We start from the raw sequence: 15670 nt of genomic DNA, 5'->3' as shown, positions 1-15670 counted from the left end.
CACCGGGAGAGCGGAGCTCAAACACCGGGAGAGCGGAGCTCAAACACCGGGACATCGGAGCTCACCGGGAGAGCGGAGCTCAAACACCGGGAGATCGGAGCTCAAACACCGGGACATCGGGCTCACCGGGAGAGCGGAGCTCAAACACCGGGACATCGGAGCTCACCGGGAGAGCGGAGCTCAAACACCGGGAGAGCGGAGCTCAAACACCGGGACATCGGGGCTCACCGGGAGAGCGGAGCTCAAACACCGGCACAGCAGAGCTCAGTCAAAGGGCACCTGCGCCCTCCGGGCACCAGCGCTCACCTTGTACCTGCACTCATTCACCGGGCTCCGGCCGCACCGGTGTACAGAGAAACAGCAGCACAGGCGTCTGTATCCCCATTCCTGCTCTATTTCCATGAGCTCCGTCAGCCACACGCCAGGACTCCATACGGAACCCCGGGGTCTGCACAAAGCTGCCCCGGGGCACTAAAAATTAGCAGGCTCCGGTGAATCGTGCACCTTCCTAAAGGCTCGTATTACCAAGTTCTGGTTTCTGGAAGTAATTGCAACTTAAAGAAAAAGGAGGGCAGCTGTTTCTGAAGTATTGGTAATAATTAGGCAGTTCCCAAAACCACTTAAGGGTGAGACATCAGACAGTGTAGTTGTGGTCCCAGAGAAAAAGTTCCCCTTTATGAAATGAAAATTGCCTTCCAGTTGTTTATCAACACCAAGTATTTCATTCTGAGCAAATGTTTTTTCCTGACAGACATGCATGTATCTAAACAAGCCAGTATTTCTGAGGAATTACTTTACATCTATAAAGACTGAAGAACAAACCATACAAAACTGTATTGGGATTCTGGAGCCAGTACAGGCTACAACGAGCCAAGGCTTCAGCAGGACATGCTTGTCTAAAGCTCATTTTTCACCATTTACTCATTCATATAACATGTTTTATAATCAATTAAAATATTATATCCAAAAAAAAAAAAATCTTGTTAACACAGTCCACACTACACAGTTCCTTATGCCAAACTGGGACAAGAGAAGTTCAAGAGCCAAGAGTGGCCCAGGATGACCATCATCTCAGGGAAGGGAGTTCATTCATCTGAGTCCAGGTCACTGTCTCCTGCAATGGAGTGAAAGTCCTCGCTGTCCTCCTCATCCTCAGACAGATGGACCTGACTTAACACACTTGGCCCAGAGCGCTGCTGTTCTTCCTCCTCCTCCTCTTCTGAGATCTCATACCCTCCAATGCTGCTGAAACTCGTGTCTCTTGTGTTGGACTTTGGGTCTGGTTCTTCGTAGCTGCCATAACTAGAAGAAAAAAGAGAGTAATTTCAAATGAGCTGCTGATACCAACAATTCTGTATTTAGCTGCTGTAAGGATTGGCTTGAAGTCCTGTGAGCACTAGGAACCACTGTGCACTTCAATTCTGTCACTGGCCAGGTTTTTAAAATAAAATTTTTAAAACACCCAGTTCTTCAATGAAACAATTCCATTATCTCTACCCCACTCTGATACACTCAGGGCAGGAAAAACAGATTGCTCCAACACCTTCTGTCACCTTCTCTGCTGACAGAAAGTGCAGGACTGTTTTCAGCCCATTCTCATCTTCTCTAGCACTTCCTGCTGACTCTTGTCAAGGTCCTGGGCTGGACTGACCATTGCCTGCCAGCACAACCTATCAGCTCTGATGTCTGTGATTTATTAGGCAAATATCAATAATGGCACTAAAGAACTGAATTCCACAAGTAGAAGAACGGAGAATCAAATACTTATACTCTACAGAATGTCCAGAGAAGGGAGAGTAGGTTGCTGTTCTCTCGAATGCAAAAAAATAAAGTTGTTATTGTTGTACTTTTAATTTTCTAATGATGGAATGCCTTCCAAAATACAGAATATCATATTCCTATACTTTTGGACTTCAACTAAGCAGTTGCAAGTCAGGATATGCTTTTTCTTAGAGGGGAAAAAAAAGTTAATCTTCAAAATCATCTTTGAACTTCAAAGACATCTTGTAGTTTGAGACAGCTTGTAAAAACCTTTATTTGTCCTGCCATCAAAACCCACTATGTACAGGAAATAATCTAACTTAAAAGAAAGAACTGGGTGGGTTTTTTTTTTAATTTAACTGATATTTTTATTAGTGAAAATCTTAACAGCAACCCCAAATTTCTGTCAGTAAGAATAAATGGTAATTATGGTTGCAACAGTAAGAACAGTCACAAGATAACTTTAAGAAAAATGTGAGATATTCTTCAGGTTTTTATGATGAACACTTCAAAAATCTTTAAGAGAAGGGATTTTAACAGGATTCTCAGCTCTAATTACCTGATATTGCTGTCCTCCATAACATGAGATGTCTCCCCACCATCTCCTTCATAGGACATCATGCTTTCTTCATTGTCCATGCCCATCCGTGTGTTCTCTTGAAGAACATGAGGTTGTTTGGGTCTCACTGCATTGGGCTCCACATCTGAGTCACTGCCACTCTCACTCAGCTGGATAGCTGTGAACGAACCAATGTTTGGTCACAAATTGACACGTTTGTTCTGTCACTTACATACCCACTGTCTGTGTTTAAAGGCTGCAGTATTGACTGTAAGGAAGGTTTACAAAGTTGTGTCTCCACAAGGCAGCAGAAAAGGTATCTGGGAGGTGATACCACCCGCTGAGTGCCCGATTCTGATGTCATTCCAAAGCAATCTCATTACCACCATTACTCAAAAAGGCCTTATGTCTTGTCTACTCTGAAAAATTCCCCTTCTTCTCCCCCTAATAATTTTCAGGAGTCACTAAATACCACTATGAGTTTTTCTGCATTGTAGTAAAACCTAGACACAGTCTGAATAACCTCTGTACACCTCTTCCAGTTCTTGATAACATTGTTTTGACATTAACATTTTACATTTAACATTGATAACCCTTTATCATATCAAAATAAATGCTGTGCTTATACTAGACTGCCTATTCCTGGCTCTGCATACTAAATCATACTCACAGTGTTTTCAGAACCATTTGCAGTTTCACTTTATGAAATACAGTCAACAAGATCTTCTCTTAACTCTGCTTTCTTTTGTGTCTGTACTTACAGCATTCCTATTCCACTTTTGTTTTCAGTTCCATTTGTGTTCACCTAGTTTCCTCATCTTGCCCCTTTGTTCTCTACTGCATGTTTTTGTGATGGAAGCATGAGATCAGCTGGGTTAATGAACAACCAGAAAAGGACACTTACACGAGAAAGGATTATCTCCCTCTTCATCACTCCCATCATCATCATCCTCTCCATCAGACATAAGCAGGTCTTCATAGAGGACACTGGCCTGGGGCTGCTGGGCTGATCCTTCTTCTTCATCAGCAAGGTCACCATCTGCATCTTCGACTTCCTGGGTCATACAAACAGGGATGGTGAAGATCCATCCAGCAGCATGCTGCAACTTCTATCACAGATTTCCCACCCTGTCCACACTGAAGCATTCCCTCATTTCACAGTGCTAACATTTCCAAACTGCATTTCAGAGTCTGTCTCAGGGCAGCAGACACAGCAGACAACCCTGAGAGTCAGCACACACAGTGACTGAGATTTCTGTAAATATACTCACTGGGGCTGGAGTTTTAGGCTTCCCATCATCATCCTCATCAAAGCCTTCAATATCTACGTCAGAGTCTTCCTCACCCAGCCGACCTCGCCCCTGGCGCATCTGGACAGGAACACAAACAGCAATGGCACTGAGGAAGGCACTACTGGACATCACTCAGGGGGTGTAGGGGACACCTGGGCCACAGAGGTGGGTGTGGGAGTACAGGAAGGGAAAGACAGAAAGGAAAATACATGTGCATCACTCGCAGAAGCAAGGATCCTTTTTCTCTTTATTGCAAGATCAGACAGCAGTCTCCACACACTTCTACCTGATGTGCTCATCCTTGAGCTGGGAATCTCCAGCCCTACAGCACCAGAGTTCTGTGTTAACTAGTTATTTCTGGAAAATAGGACTAGGTCATTAAAAAGTGCTTATTTTCATAATATATTTTAAAACCATACAGCATTTTCCACCAAGTCTTTTCTTGTCCTTCTCTTCCTGTTCTTCCCCCAGTCCCCATGAGTCCAAGATAAAGAGGACATGCAGATTCTGTCCCAAAACCTATAAATTTCTACAGAAATCTTGAAGACTTCCAAATCTAGAAGGCATTCACAAAGCTACAGATGGCTACCATACTAGACAGAACTATTCATAACCAATCTCTGTTCGCATTGTTCAGAAGAGCTCTCACCAGTCTTTCTGGTACCACCTTCAGTCTTGTGGCTCCTCACATTCTTCATTCTCCTGGTAATTTATTTTCATGATCCTATTACTGCATCTCCTTCTGCTATTCTCTCTCCTTCAACTTTTTTTTTTTTTGTTTAACACAGAATAAAGACTAAGGAAAAATATTCTGTAGTTACTGTAACATTTATAGTGATTTAATACCTTTAACCTGTCTGCTTTTTTTTTTTCCTTTTACAACTATAAGGTATCTGCAGTGGCAACCATCTCTTCCAAGCTCCTAATTGTCACTGGATGCGACCATAATAATCTAATAATCCAATTATGATCTTCTGAATCTGTAGAATATCCTTCACCATTTCCCTACTCAGAATTAACAAGGGATTGCATATTAACCCTCTGTAGCATGAGTCACCAGGTTTCTACTTGCAGAAGTAGTGAAGCAAACAAATATCTGGCCTTAGGCAGATTCTTTTGCAGCTTTTAATTCTCTATTCTTTGTTTTGCAGTGTTTCAATTCCCAGTGCTCTTTATTTTTTTTTCCTTTTCCCTCAGAGCAGTCAGAATGAAAGAAATATCATCACTTTTTGAAGATATTCCCTCCTCTGCTAGGAAAACCTGATCTTTGTCACCTGTTTCCCACAAAGTCATTGCCTCCTTTTAGTAATTTGCTCATACAAGACAACTCCCCAACCAGATGAGAAAATGGAGGATTCTGACCTGAGTTCCTCGCTTCCCTGTGGTAGTGATGGGAGTGTCCATAGCAGACAAATTGCTTTCATCTTGATAGAATGAAGCACCATGGGACACACTGAGGGAAGTGCTGGTATCAAACAAATCTGGTGGCTAAAGTATAGGTGGAAACAGGAGACAGAACATTCTCAGGCACTGAACTGAGACTAGAACAGTATCTTGAGAGGCAAGACTGGGATTTCAGGACTAAATGCAAAATGCATCTTTTTGGCACGGTGTTTATATTATTACACACTGATTAATCAAAATGAGCTAATTATTCATAAAGAACAAACATGGTAAATGCAATGGCTCACAACCTCAGGTTTCAAGTTTGCCAAATAGCAGATTTTAAAGTAGAAGTCAGTACCTCTATACAGTGCTATTCTACAGAGGCCAAAATCATAAATGGACTTCAAAAGGATTCAATAAATTTGTAGAGAATAGACCTCTCTGCAGCTCATGAATACAACGATCCAGGTGCAACACCAGTTTAAGGTGCCTGAATAGCCAATTTCCAGAAGAGAGGGCTTGCTGTAAAAATAATCATTGCATGTTTGCATCCACCTACTTCTGTTCCCTGCCAGAGACAGGAGACTTGATTACATCAACCTTTGGTCTGACTCAGCATGGCCCTTTTCATTTACTTCCTACAATGGGAACAATGTTGCAGCCCCAAATGCTCCAATCAGAACTGGGTGAAGTCTCTCACATATGAAATAGCAAAGCTTCAGCTTCCAATCAATCCTATGTAAATCACTGGCTCAACCCCTAAAGCTGACACAAGCAAGAAAAAATGGGGATTTGGACAAAGTGTTCCAAAACCCAACCTGCAGTTTGCATGCAGATTTACCTCTGAAGAGCTAAGGAGGAACTTCATATTAAGATTTTGATAAAATTCCCTTATAATACACAGTTCATAGATCATGACAATACTGAAAGTCTTAAGAACAGCAGCAGTAATTCTTAAATTAGGGAAAAAAGGCTTCATAAGAATTTAAACAGATGTGTAAAGCACAGACAACTCTCAGCTGTATTTGCTTTTTATATCCTGGAGTCCAACCACTGAAGACCCATATGGGGAGATAAATGTTGGCTGTCACAACTGCATTTAAAGTAAAGGGAACTAAAGCCAAGCAATCTCCACCAGACCTGCCACCTGTGACAAGTTTGGGAGTGTGGGAAGTGGGACTGTACCTCCAGCCAAGAAGCAGAGGGAAAGGGTGGCCTTCAGGTGACAAGTTCAAGGGAGAAGCTCAGAGAGCTCTCTCCTCTTACCAAGGATAGCTCCCTGCTCAGGACTCTTTTCCTCTCTTCTGATCACCAACTTGGAATAAAATCAGACCAGGTAATATCGCTCTTGGGAAGGAAACCATCAGATAAGAGAATGGCATTTTTGTCCCTCACTCTCTGATGTATTGGGATCACCACTGATTCCATTTAATTCTTGAAATATGTAAACAAGTAGTTTCAATAACTCATCTCCAAAGACTCTCTTGCAGCCCAGTACTTCCTATGGGTACGGTCTTCTTCCATGATACTCAATTTCAGTATTCCCACCCTGTTGAATTTGATCATCATTTCTAGCAAACACTTTCCACTTTCCTAAAATGCTACATTTTGGGATTTTTTGTTGGGAGAGTTGCATGGGAGGGTGTTAAATATTGCCCCAAACCCATCTGTGTCCGGCTATCCTGGCTCAGCCATACAGTCTTTGTATACTTCTTGCCTAAACAAATTTTAAACTCATTTTTCTCTTAAAAATAATCTTTATAAGATCTTAAATTGTAGCTGAACTTCAAGCCCTTCTTTTCTGCTCTGATTTTGCTAAAATTAAATGCAACTTTCCAGATGTAATTACATCACATTTGCACAGAATTGAAAAATTATTGGTCTACAATTAGGATGAACAACTGCAAAGAAAGCTTTGGTTTGTCTTCCTATACCATACCATTTGCATTTGATTATTCAATTATCAACACAGAGATCTTTCCCAGGGCCTATGAACTTTTCCAAATAAACAAAAGGCTACATCTCAGACAGTAGGATGACATTCCCTGCTTTCTTAGGCAAATTCCAAAGATAATTTTAGTTTTCATGAATTAACTTGTCATTCCTGGAGAAAGTTTTTTACTGATGTTTTTAAAAACAACCAAACAACCCAAAGTAAGAAGAATTATTAAAAAAAAAAGGTCTAAGTAGCTTATAAATCTTTTCCAAACTGTAAACGCTGAAAAATCAGCCCAGCATGATTGTGCTGCCAACTTGCTCTGTAACACATAGAAAATACCTGACCCACACAATTGTCTGCTATAAAATAATGATAAAGGTTAAAAGATGTTATTTTCCACTAGAACTGGAACAAAGAGATGTAAAGAATCCCAGCAATGAGGGCACAGCTGGACTTTGCTGACCATATCAGGCAGTTTCTTCATTACAACAATGAGCCTTTCCAACAATACCACTACCAAACAGCTCCCTGGATTCCTCTCAGCACTACATCCATGTTTTGTCCTCATGTTCTCCTTACCTGTCCACTGCTGGTCTTCTGAGGGTTTCCAAACGTTACACTTGCACAGTCCTCAAACTTCCAACCAACACTCAGCTGTACCTGACTGTACACAGCTCATCTTCAGACCAGTTTTACAATTAGCTTGGGAAATGTCTCTCTTTGTCTTAGGTATCTCACTCTCTGAAGCATCAGAACTGCTTCTCATATTTATTCTTAAAAAATAAGTGTTAGCACACCATCCAACAAGATACTCCACTAAAAGACAAACTGCAGACAGATGGAGAACACTAAACAAGGAAGAACCTCGGGATCAAACACTCAGGAGACTGAAACTAAAACAAAGAAAGTGGAAACTTTGCTTGGTCACTTGCCTGTGGAGTGTAGGGACCAGGGGTCATAGGATCAAGACTTTCCAGATCTGCCTCCTCCAGTGCTGCTTCCTTAGCAGTAGAGATGTCCCTCTCGAGTTGAGTCAGGTGCTCATCATACTAAGAACAAAAAAGCTTGCTAAGGTTGCAGAACAGAAGATTCAAACTGTAAATATTCCAGTAAAGTTGTCCACATACCTCAGCTAAAGTCTGGTAACAGATGTTTACAATCTCCTGGGCTGTTTTTGTGTACTGGCTGTCTGACCCTGTAGTAAGAAACAAACCTCTTTATATATTCTGATGTTTGTTCAATTCCAGCTGCTGAGACAGCAAGACACGTTTTGGTTACACAGGCCCCTAAATCCCCACACCTTCTGATGTAAGGAGAAATACAAAGCAGGGCTCACATTCAGCTAAAATAGCACAACCAGTTTATTCCAGCACTAAAAGTATGATTTAGGACACAGGAAGGTTGGACCCTGTCTGTCTCAAGGAAATTCCCAGAAACAAATCACTGGATCAGAGATGTGTACTGAGCAAGAAGAACATCCTCCCCAAATGTAACTCCCCCATCCTGCACCAGATGGTAATAAAGCTTTGTGTGACAGTGAAATCATCACTGTTTAAGCATCTCTTTTCTCAGGAAAGGAAAGCAATCATCAAGTTCATGATTCACAGCCTTGGGCTTCAACACCCTTTGGCTGTACAGGTGCCCAGATGAATTAATTTAAGTACCAAAGGTAGCTGAAGCCTTATTTCCACCACCTACCATTGTATTTAATGCTGTTGGCAAGGATGAGGTTAACATCATCCAGGAAAGTCTCCCTGTTCTGGTATTTGTGTTTGGAGATATTCTGGAAGAGAATTGTCACCCAGTAAGTGAGCAAGTCTAAACACCTCTCAAGAAGCTGCTCAGTTCAAGCAACACACCTTGCGGATGGTCTCCAGATCCATTGGATTTGCAATCACCTTGTAATAGTCAGGCACAAACTTTTTATTAACTGGATGGTGAAATGGCCAAGACTGGAAATAAAAGAAAACAGACAGGTTCAGAAAGCTTCTGTGTAGAATTTTCTACAGTTTGAGCTACAAATGTCATAAAACAAGTCTCCAGAACTGATTAACACTCCAAATGTATTTAAGGTATTTACAACAAGACCTCTTGACTCCAATCATTTAGGTTCAGGAGGGACACAGAGAAAAGATCTACCAGTTGGGTTTTTAACTAGGCCTGTTGATATCTGTTTGGCAGTAGGAACATATAATACAAACTAATAATTTTACAGGCGGCTTTTCTATTTAATATCACTGTTTTCTCCACAACAAGATCAGCACATTTTGCACATCACACACACAGTCACTCAAGCTACGTACATCTGGAACTGCCATCATCTTTTGAGTCACAATGTTATCCAAAATGAAGGAAAAGGCCACTTGATCATCATCATCCAGGAGAGGATTAATTGCTTTTTCTAATCGAGCCAGTTTATCTTCCTTCTGCAATACAAGTAGGGAACATCAGCGGCTGACCCTAGACTAATAACTGTACTACCGTGATACTCTGTCCCAGAGAGACTCCCATGCACCTTTTTATGGAAACACTTGTAAATAACAGAGGGTAATAGCCAAGATACAAGCCTCTAGACAAGATAAAGTAACTAGAGTAAGAAACAAGCATCTGCTTTTTTCAGAAAAACTCCCACGGGAACTGTTTCAAATGGTAAAAATTCAAATGCCTTCAGGGGTGGGAGGAAGAGTTCCCTTAATCTTCTACTACTCTCCCTAAAACAGGGTGTTTAGCCTACGCACATCTTCTATCCTCAAAGTCTTCAACCACCCCAACCATCCCTCCTCCCCTCCGTTCTGACCACAACTCATTCACAAGACTTGCCTCTTTCAGCTTTTCATCACACAGGTCCAGCATGGACTGGGATATCTGTGTCAGTGAGTGCTTTGGCCCTGCAAACACACACAGCAAGTGCAGCCTGATTAAAAAGGCCCATGTCACAATATGATTTATCTTTGCTCCTAAAGCATCACTGATTGTATTTCTAGCACAGCTGGGAGTACACACTCAAGTATATTCTCAATACACACAATTATTCAAGTTCAGCATGGATTTTATATGAGAAAAAGTTGTTTGTAGCAAACATTCCCACTTCTGGCATACATTCTGTTAAAGTTTGGAAACCCTTTGGAAAGCAGCTGTGCCTTTGGAAGACTGGCCTCCAAGCCCTCCACCTCTGCGAAATATTCACAGTACAAGTCGTGAAATTTCTGTTTCCTTCACTAAGTCCAGTGAGTGAAGCAGAACTGCTAAGGAAGACAAGATGGACATTTAAGGAATATTCAAAAACCCACAGCATTAAATAATTTCAGGATTCCTTGGACATGGAAACAAGCATTTGCAAGAGAACTATGAAAAAAAAGTCCTATTTATTAGGATAAATCAGTGATTAACTGTCAAAATAATAAAGGAAGCAGCAAAGACACAAACCCAGTGCTGTCAGTGTCATCCTCAATGCTGCACAGCTTAGAGAGACTCAGTGCAGCTGGGAGGTTTTTTTGTCAAATTAATGTATTTTGGACAAAGACTCTTCTATCAGCAGTCAGAATAAAGCTGACCCCCAATGAATCAGCAGTTTCCCCCAGCAGATACTTGCTCTACTACAGAATCTATGCTTTAATTTTCAACTAGCTTTCTTTCATTTTTTTTAAAACTAGTTTCCTGACCTTCCCAAAGGGGGAAAAAAATTCATTGTGACTAAGAATCAAAATATGCAAAATCATGACAGCAAACTCTACCCCAAGCTGCATGCTCCAAGGCACTGGCTTCAATAGGTGTGAACTATTCCTATTTGCATTGAAAGATTCATTCAAGAAAGCATAATAATGTAATCTATTGAAAACAATACTTTGCTTAGCTATGAAGGAGATAGGCAGGACTTGAAACATGCAGAAGTCTTCAGTCACTGACAGACCCATCACTGAACTTCAACTACCACATCACAATCATCATTTAGCTGTTGCTACATGCTGGAATTCACTCCTTTCTTATTTATGAATTAGTTCTTTAACATTAAAACAATATTTCAGGTATATCTGGAAAAATATATGTTCACTATTACCACCTGGCAGTGAATTTATTCTGCTTTTATGTTGCTTTTGTTGACTCTAGAATTTCCAAAGCTCATCCATGCACAATGTATTAGCAGAAACAGGATTTCCCTGTACTTTTACCATTGTATGTGGCACTGTTCTTCACAATGAGCTCCAGGTGTTCCCTGAACTCCTCCCGGGATGGGTACTGCCGCTTACGGACGTTTTCACGCAGGGTCTGTAAATCCATGGGCCGGGTAATGATCTTATAATAATCTTTGACAACTTTTGGATTTACAGGCGTGTGGAAGGGGTATGTCTGAGGAGGAAAAGAAACAAATGATTATCAGCACAGTACTGGCACAGCTAATCTCAGTTTAACCTCCAGTTAAATAGGCACTAATGTATAAAACTTTTACACAATCAGTTCCTTAACTGCACCAGGGAAAATAGAATAAGCTCAACTCCACAATGGCTATCACTTTCTTCTACACAGTATTCTTTAATACCATTATAAGAAGGAAAACCTCACAGAGAATTCTCAGACGGTATTTTTGATTGCAGCACAGAAGTCAAGAAACTGAACTTTAAAAATTCTCATTTCAACTCAAATCTTCCATTTAATCTTTTGATTTTGCAAGTTTCTGGCAAAGTCTGGTCAGAAAAGAGTGAAGTACAGATCTTCTCCAATGCCACATATATAAAAGCATTATACACTGCTACATTTCATGCATCCTGTGCTGGTTTTGTTGAAAAAAAAATTTTTTTTTAAATCACATACCAGCTTTGAAAATGTATCCATAGAAAACTAGCCAACGTCTGGTGTCTACAACACATAACCTACTTCAACAATGCTTAAGATGCAGGATTTGGGTGTCATAGCTTAAACTTACATTGGGAAGATCCCTGATGTCATTGATGATGCCCTCCAAGATGGATGACAGCGTCACCATGGGATCTGTTCTCCGCCGGTGGATGGATTTATGGGGACGCTGAAGAAATGAGAGGCAGAAAAATTAAGGCAGTTCCAAGATGCAAAACATTTATTCACAGAAATTCTAGACAATTTAGCTTATTAATTTTCTGGGGAAATATGAGGAGGTTGCACAGGAGCAGTTAAAGGCCTGGCCAGTCGGCACAAACAGAAATGGAGATGCTACAATCAGCTCAGTAACACCATCACTCACATTCAGATAATCACAGTGCACTGTCGTCCCTACACGACGCTTCTTCTTCGGCGGAAGCTGCTGCTTAGGAAACTTCAGGACCAGGGATTTCCTGCGGACCTCATCCGCACTAGGCACAAACAAAAAAGCACAATACTTCCTCCAGCCCTCACATGAATCAAGACCATTTGTCCCCCAGTACTGGCTTTGGTTCCATTTGCCATAATACCAAATGAACAATTGAAATACTGTAAAATAACAGTTTATGTAAAGCCCTGTCACTTTATTCCTGTGGCTAACATACATATGAGTTTCTGCATTAAGCTCTACATTGTTTCTTCTTATTATCCCCACCAGTATCTCTGCTTTTTCCCTTACCTCTCAATCAGTTGTTTCCCCAGGACAATTTTCGTTCCTTCTACTTTGATGAGTTCTTCATTGTCATTGTGAATGACTGTTTTTTCCAGCTCTTCCTCCTGCTCCTCTGTCATTGCAACAGGATTAGAAGGTGGGGCATTTGTTTGGTAGTAAAGAGGGCAGAACTTATTAGTCCTCATGTGCCCAATTGCACCACATGCTCCACATTTTAGCTGCAAAAAGAGAAGGTGACAAACCAGAATTCACATATGGGCTCCTAGTTTTGAGTCAAAGCATCATCCAAATCCCCCAGTGAGATCTTTAGTACATCACTAGAACAGAAAACTCCTCCAGTAGCCAAAAATCTGGATGGATATGCTTACTTTCAAGTCTGGACGCTCCTTCATTTTCTTGGGCTTCTTTTCTGGAGGGCCCTTGAGCTTCTCTTTTTCTTGATTCCGCTTTAGCCGCCGCAATTGTTCCTGGATCCTGCGCCGCTCCTTCCGCATCTCCTCACGGTGCTGCTCGTCAAACAGAGCAAACTTCCGTCTGGGTGGGGGAAAAAAAAATACAGAAGCTTTCCAGCCTAGTTCATGATTTTCCAGGTACTCTTCTAGCAGGTCAATCACTGCACAAAGTTTGTGACAGCCTCCGAACGGACAGCCATTAAATCTCTCTTTCCCTCCACAATTACAGTGCTGGGCTTCTACACTCAATTCTCCATTTCTTCATACTGCCAGTGGAATGAAATAATCCCACAGGCAAAGTTAAAAGGGAGACAAGAGAGATCACGAAGGCCTTACATGAACTCCTCATCCTTGGTGGTCCGGATGCGGCAGTAGGCATCGATGACCGCGGGCTTCCGCACGGTCTCACACCTCACGTATTCCTTCCCATCCTCGTCCCTGAACGTGCGATAGATCTTGAGGCGGCGGCCGGTGGCAGAGGAGTTCAGGCTGGTCACAGAGGCGGTGTCATCATCCTTGTGAGAGGTTGCTGACGCTGCTGAAGCTGTTGCCACAAGAAAATGCTTTATTTGCTTCTAAGTTTTTCCACACTCTAGAAATATCATCGTTTAAATACAGCAGATACTTTCGGCTTAAAAACTTCCAACACACAAGTTCAGGAAAACCTAAGCAATAGAAGTCTTTCCCTTGCTTGTTCATGTTGTTTTATCATGACATGAAATCAAGCTAAATCAAAGATATTGAATTATCCACATGGATTATAAACTTAGAAGGAACAGCTACAGTCAACAAGACCCACAGGTCAACTGCATTCTGGCCCTGAAGATGGATTAGTTACAGTGGTTTTCATCACAGATATGGTTATCTGGCAGAAACTGAGGGTCAAAAGTTATCCAGTTTTCCAAGGAGTGTTCCAACCAGTGTGTCAAGTGACCACAGAATCTTTCCAGCACCATTCATAATTCAGGTCGAGAGGTTTTGTATGAGGTAACACTGGATATCTTTCCATGAGGCAATAATCATCAAAAATCTTCCACATATCCCTTATAAATTATTCCAGTAACTATTTATTAGTGATTTATTCCCAATTTGAGAATAGATGGCAACAATAATGTTGACCCAGATGCAGAGCTCAGCTTTGCTCACACATGTTCAACAAGTAGCAGTGGTCATGGGCACCTTCATGAAGTTCATTCACAGGTCAAACGTTTTACCTGGGACATGTCAAGTTCTCTGTTGGAATGCACTTAAAATAAGCACATCTCCAGGAGATCCAAATCTGGCAGCTGCCCAGTTTACCTCCAAGCATGCTGCCACAGCACACAGTGTAACAGACACTGCTATCAGCCTGCAGACCGTGCCTGCTTCACACACAGAGCTGCATGTACACAGAAGATCCAACTACAGAACCAAAAGCTCATTCCAGGAACTATATGTGAAAATATCTTGACGAAAGTACTGAAAAAACAGCTTCCCCTGACCCACCCCCACTCAAAATAAAAAAAAGAAAAAAAAAAAAAGAAACTTAAGCAGGGAGCAGCAGTGACTATCTAAAGAAATACCAGAGTAAGTTTATAGTTCAAAATAAACAAAAGATACGAGGCAAAGAATACACCTCACATGCACTTTCAGCCAGTAAGTGCTCAAGAGAAGGAAGAACCCCCAGAGAGGGAAAAGCCCCAGATAAGCATGTTTATACATTCTCCCTGTAAGGAATCCACACCCTCCTGAGAGGCCAGATCAGCATACTTTGCAGCCTGACACAAAGTCCTGCATCCCTTCCCAGGCCTAAGTTCTGTTGGTTGCAGTTACTTACACAGCCCCTTTTTGTCTCTCCTGTCCTTTTTGCCTCTGTCTTTGTCATTGCCACTGTCTTCTCCCAGGAGCATCCTCTGCAATTCCTTCCGTTCCTGCTCTTCTCTTTCCCGAGAGAGCTGAGAACTAGTTTTCTTGTTCTGTAACATATTCTCAATATTCTTTCCCATCTCTTCAAAGTCACTGTCTTCAGCTGAACTGCTATCTGTGTCTGTTGACAGGATCTCAGTGGATTCCAGAACCCTGAAATAGGAGGCATCTTGAAAGTCAGTGAATGTTGCCCTCCCAAATTAAAAAAAAAAAATCAGCCTGTTACCTTCCCAAATACAAAGGTAAAAATGACACAAAGGTTTGAGAATTAATGATACAAATCACTACTGCAACAATGGGCACAATATATTCCCTTCTCAGCCTTCCTTTTAGTCCCTATGTCTAAAAAACCAACTGTTCCAAGACCATCTTCTCCAAAAAGTTGATCTCTTCTTAATCAACAGTACTTTATTTCCTCACCACTCTTAGGTCTCAGGCCAGAACAAGGGATAATGCAGGACTTCTTCTGGCAGTTCTGAAGAATAGGACATAGAATTGGCAGCTGCTACCCAAGAGAGAGGGCAAACTGCTCTTAACAATTAAAAAAAAAAATAGAAAAGAAAGGAAATAAGGTGGTGAGCTGCTGATGTGTGGAACTGCAGAACATCTCATGTCATGACTCTGCAACACATTCTGCCTTTCCAAAAGGTTTGTGACAGCAAAGACACTAAACCTGAGGCTTTCTATTACCAGCCAAAGGCCTCTTTCTTAGTGCTGTATTTTATGGGCCCAACAAGTTGAATCAACATCTACACCACCACATATCAGTGAGCCCCAGGCATGCATAGTGCTGGACTTTTGAGGTGGGGA

At 41.6% G+C, this 15670-nt stretch overlaps 1 protein-coding gene across 1 annotated transcript in view; it reads right to left on the bottom strand.

Annotated features, from left to right (window-relative positions):
• Positions 1–693: 693 nt before the first annotated feature.
• The window catches only part of TAF1 (TATA-box binding protein associated factor 1), a 29305-nt gene continuing 14328 nt past the window's right edge, over positions 694–15670 (bottom strand). Inside the window, 18 exon segments of the mRNA XM_039572007.1 lie at positions 694–1302; positions 2321–2498; positions 3225–3375; positions 3592–3690; positions 4975–5100; positions 7870–7986; positions 8065–8132; positions 8636–8720; positions 8797–8889; positions 9241–9363; positions 9758–9825; positions 11107–11284; positions 11859–11957; positions 12153–12261; positions 12510–12721; positions 12872–13037; positions 13292–13499; positions 14772–15013. Coding sequence (XP_039427941.1) covers positions 1086–1302; positions 2321–2498; positions 3225–3375; positions 3592–3690; positions 4975–5100; positions 7870–7986; positions 8065–8132; positions 8636–8720; positions 8797–8889; positions 9241–9363; positions 9758–9825; positions 11107–11284; positions 11859–11957; positions 12153–12261; positions 12510–12721; positions 12872–13037; positions 13292–13499; positions 14772–15013 — 2539 coding nt within the window. The 3' untranslated portion in view covers positions 694–1085.

The sequence above is a fragment of the Corvus cornix genome, chromosome 4A, assembly GCF_000738735.6.
Source record: "Corvus cornix cornix isolate S_Up_H32 chromosome 4A, ASM73873v5, whole genome shotgun sequence".
Classification (NCBI taxonomy): Eukaryota; Metazoa; Chordata; class Aves; order Passeriformes; family Corvidae; genus Corvus; species Corvus cornix.
This window is presented reverse-complemented; position numbering and strand designations above follow the sequence as displayed.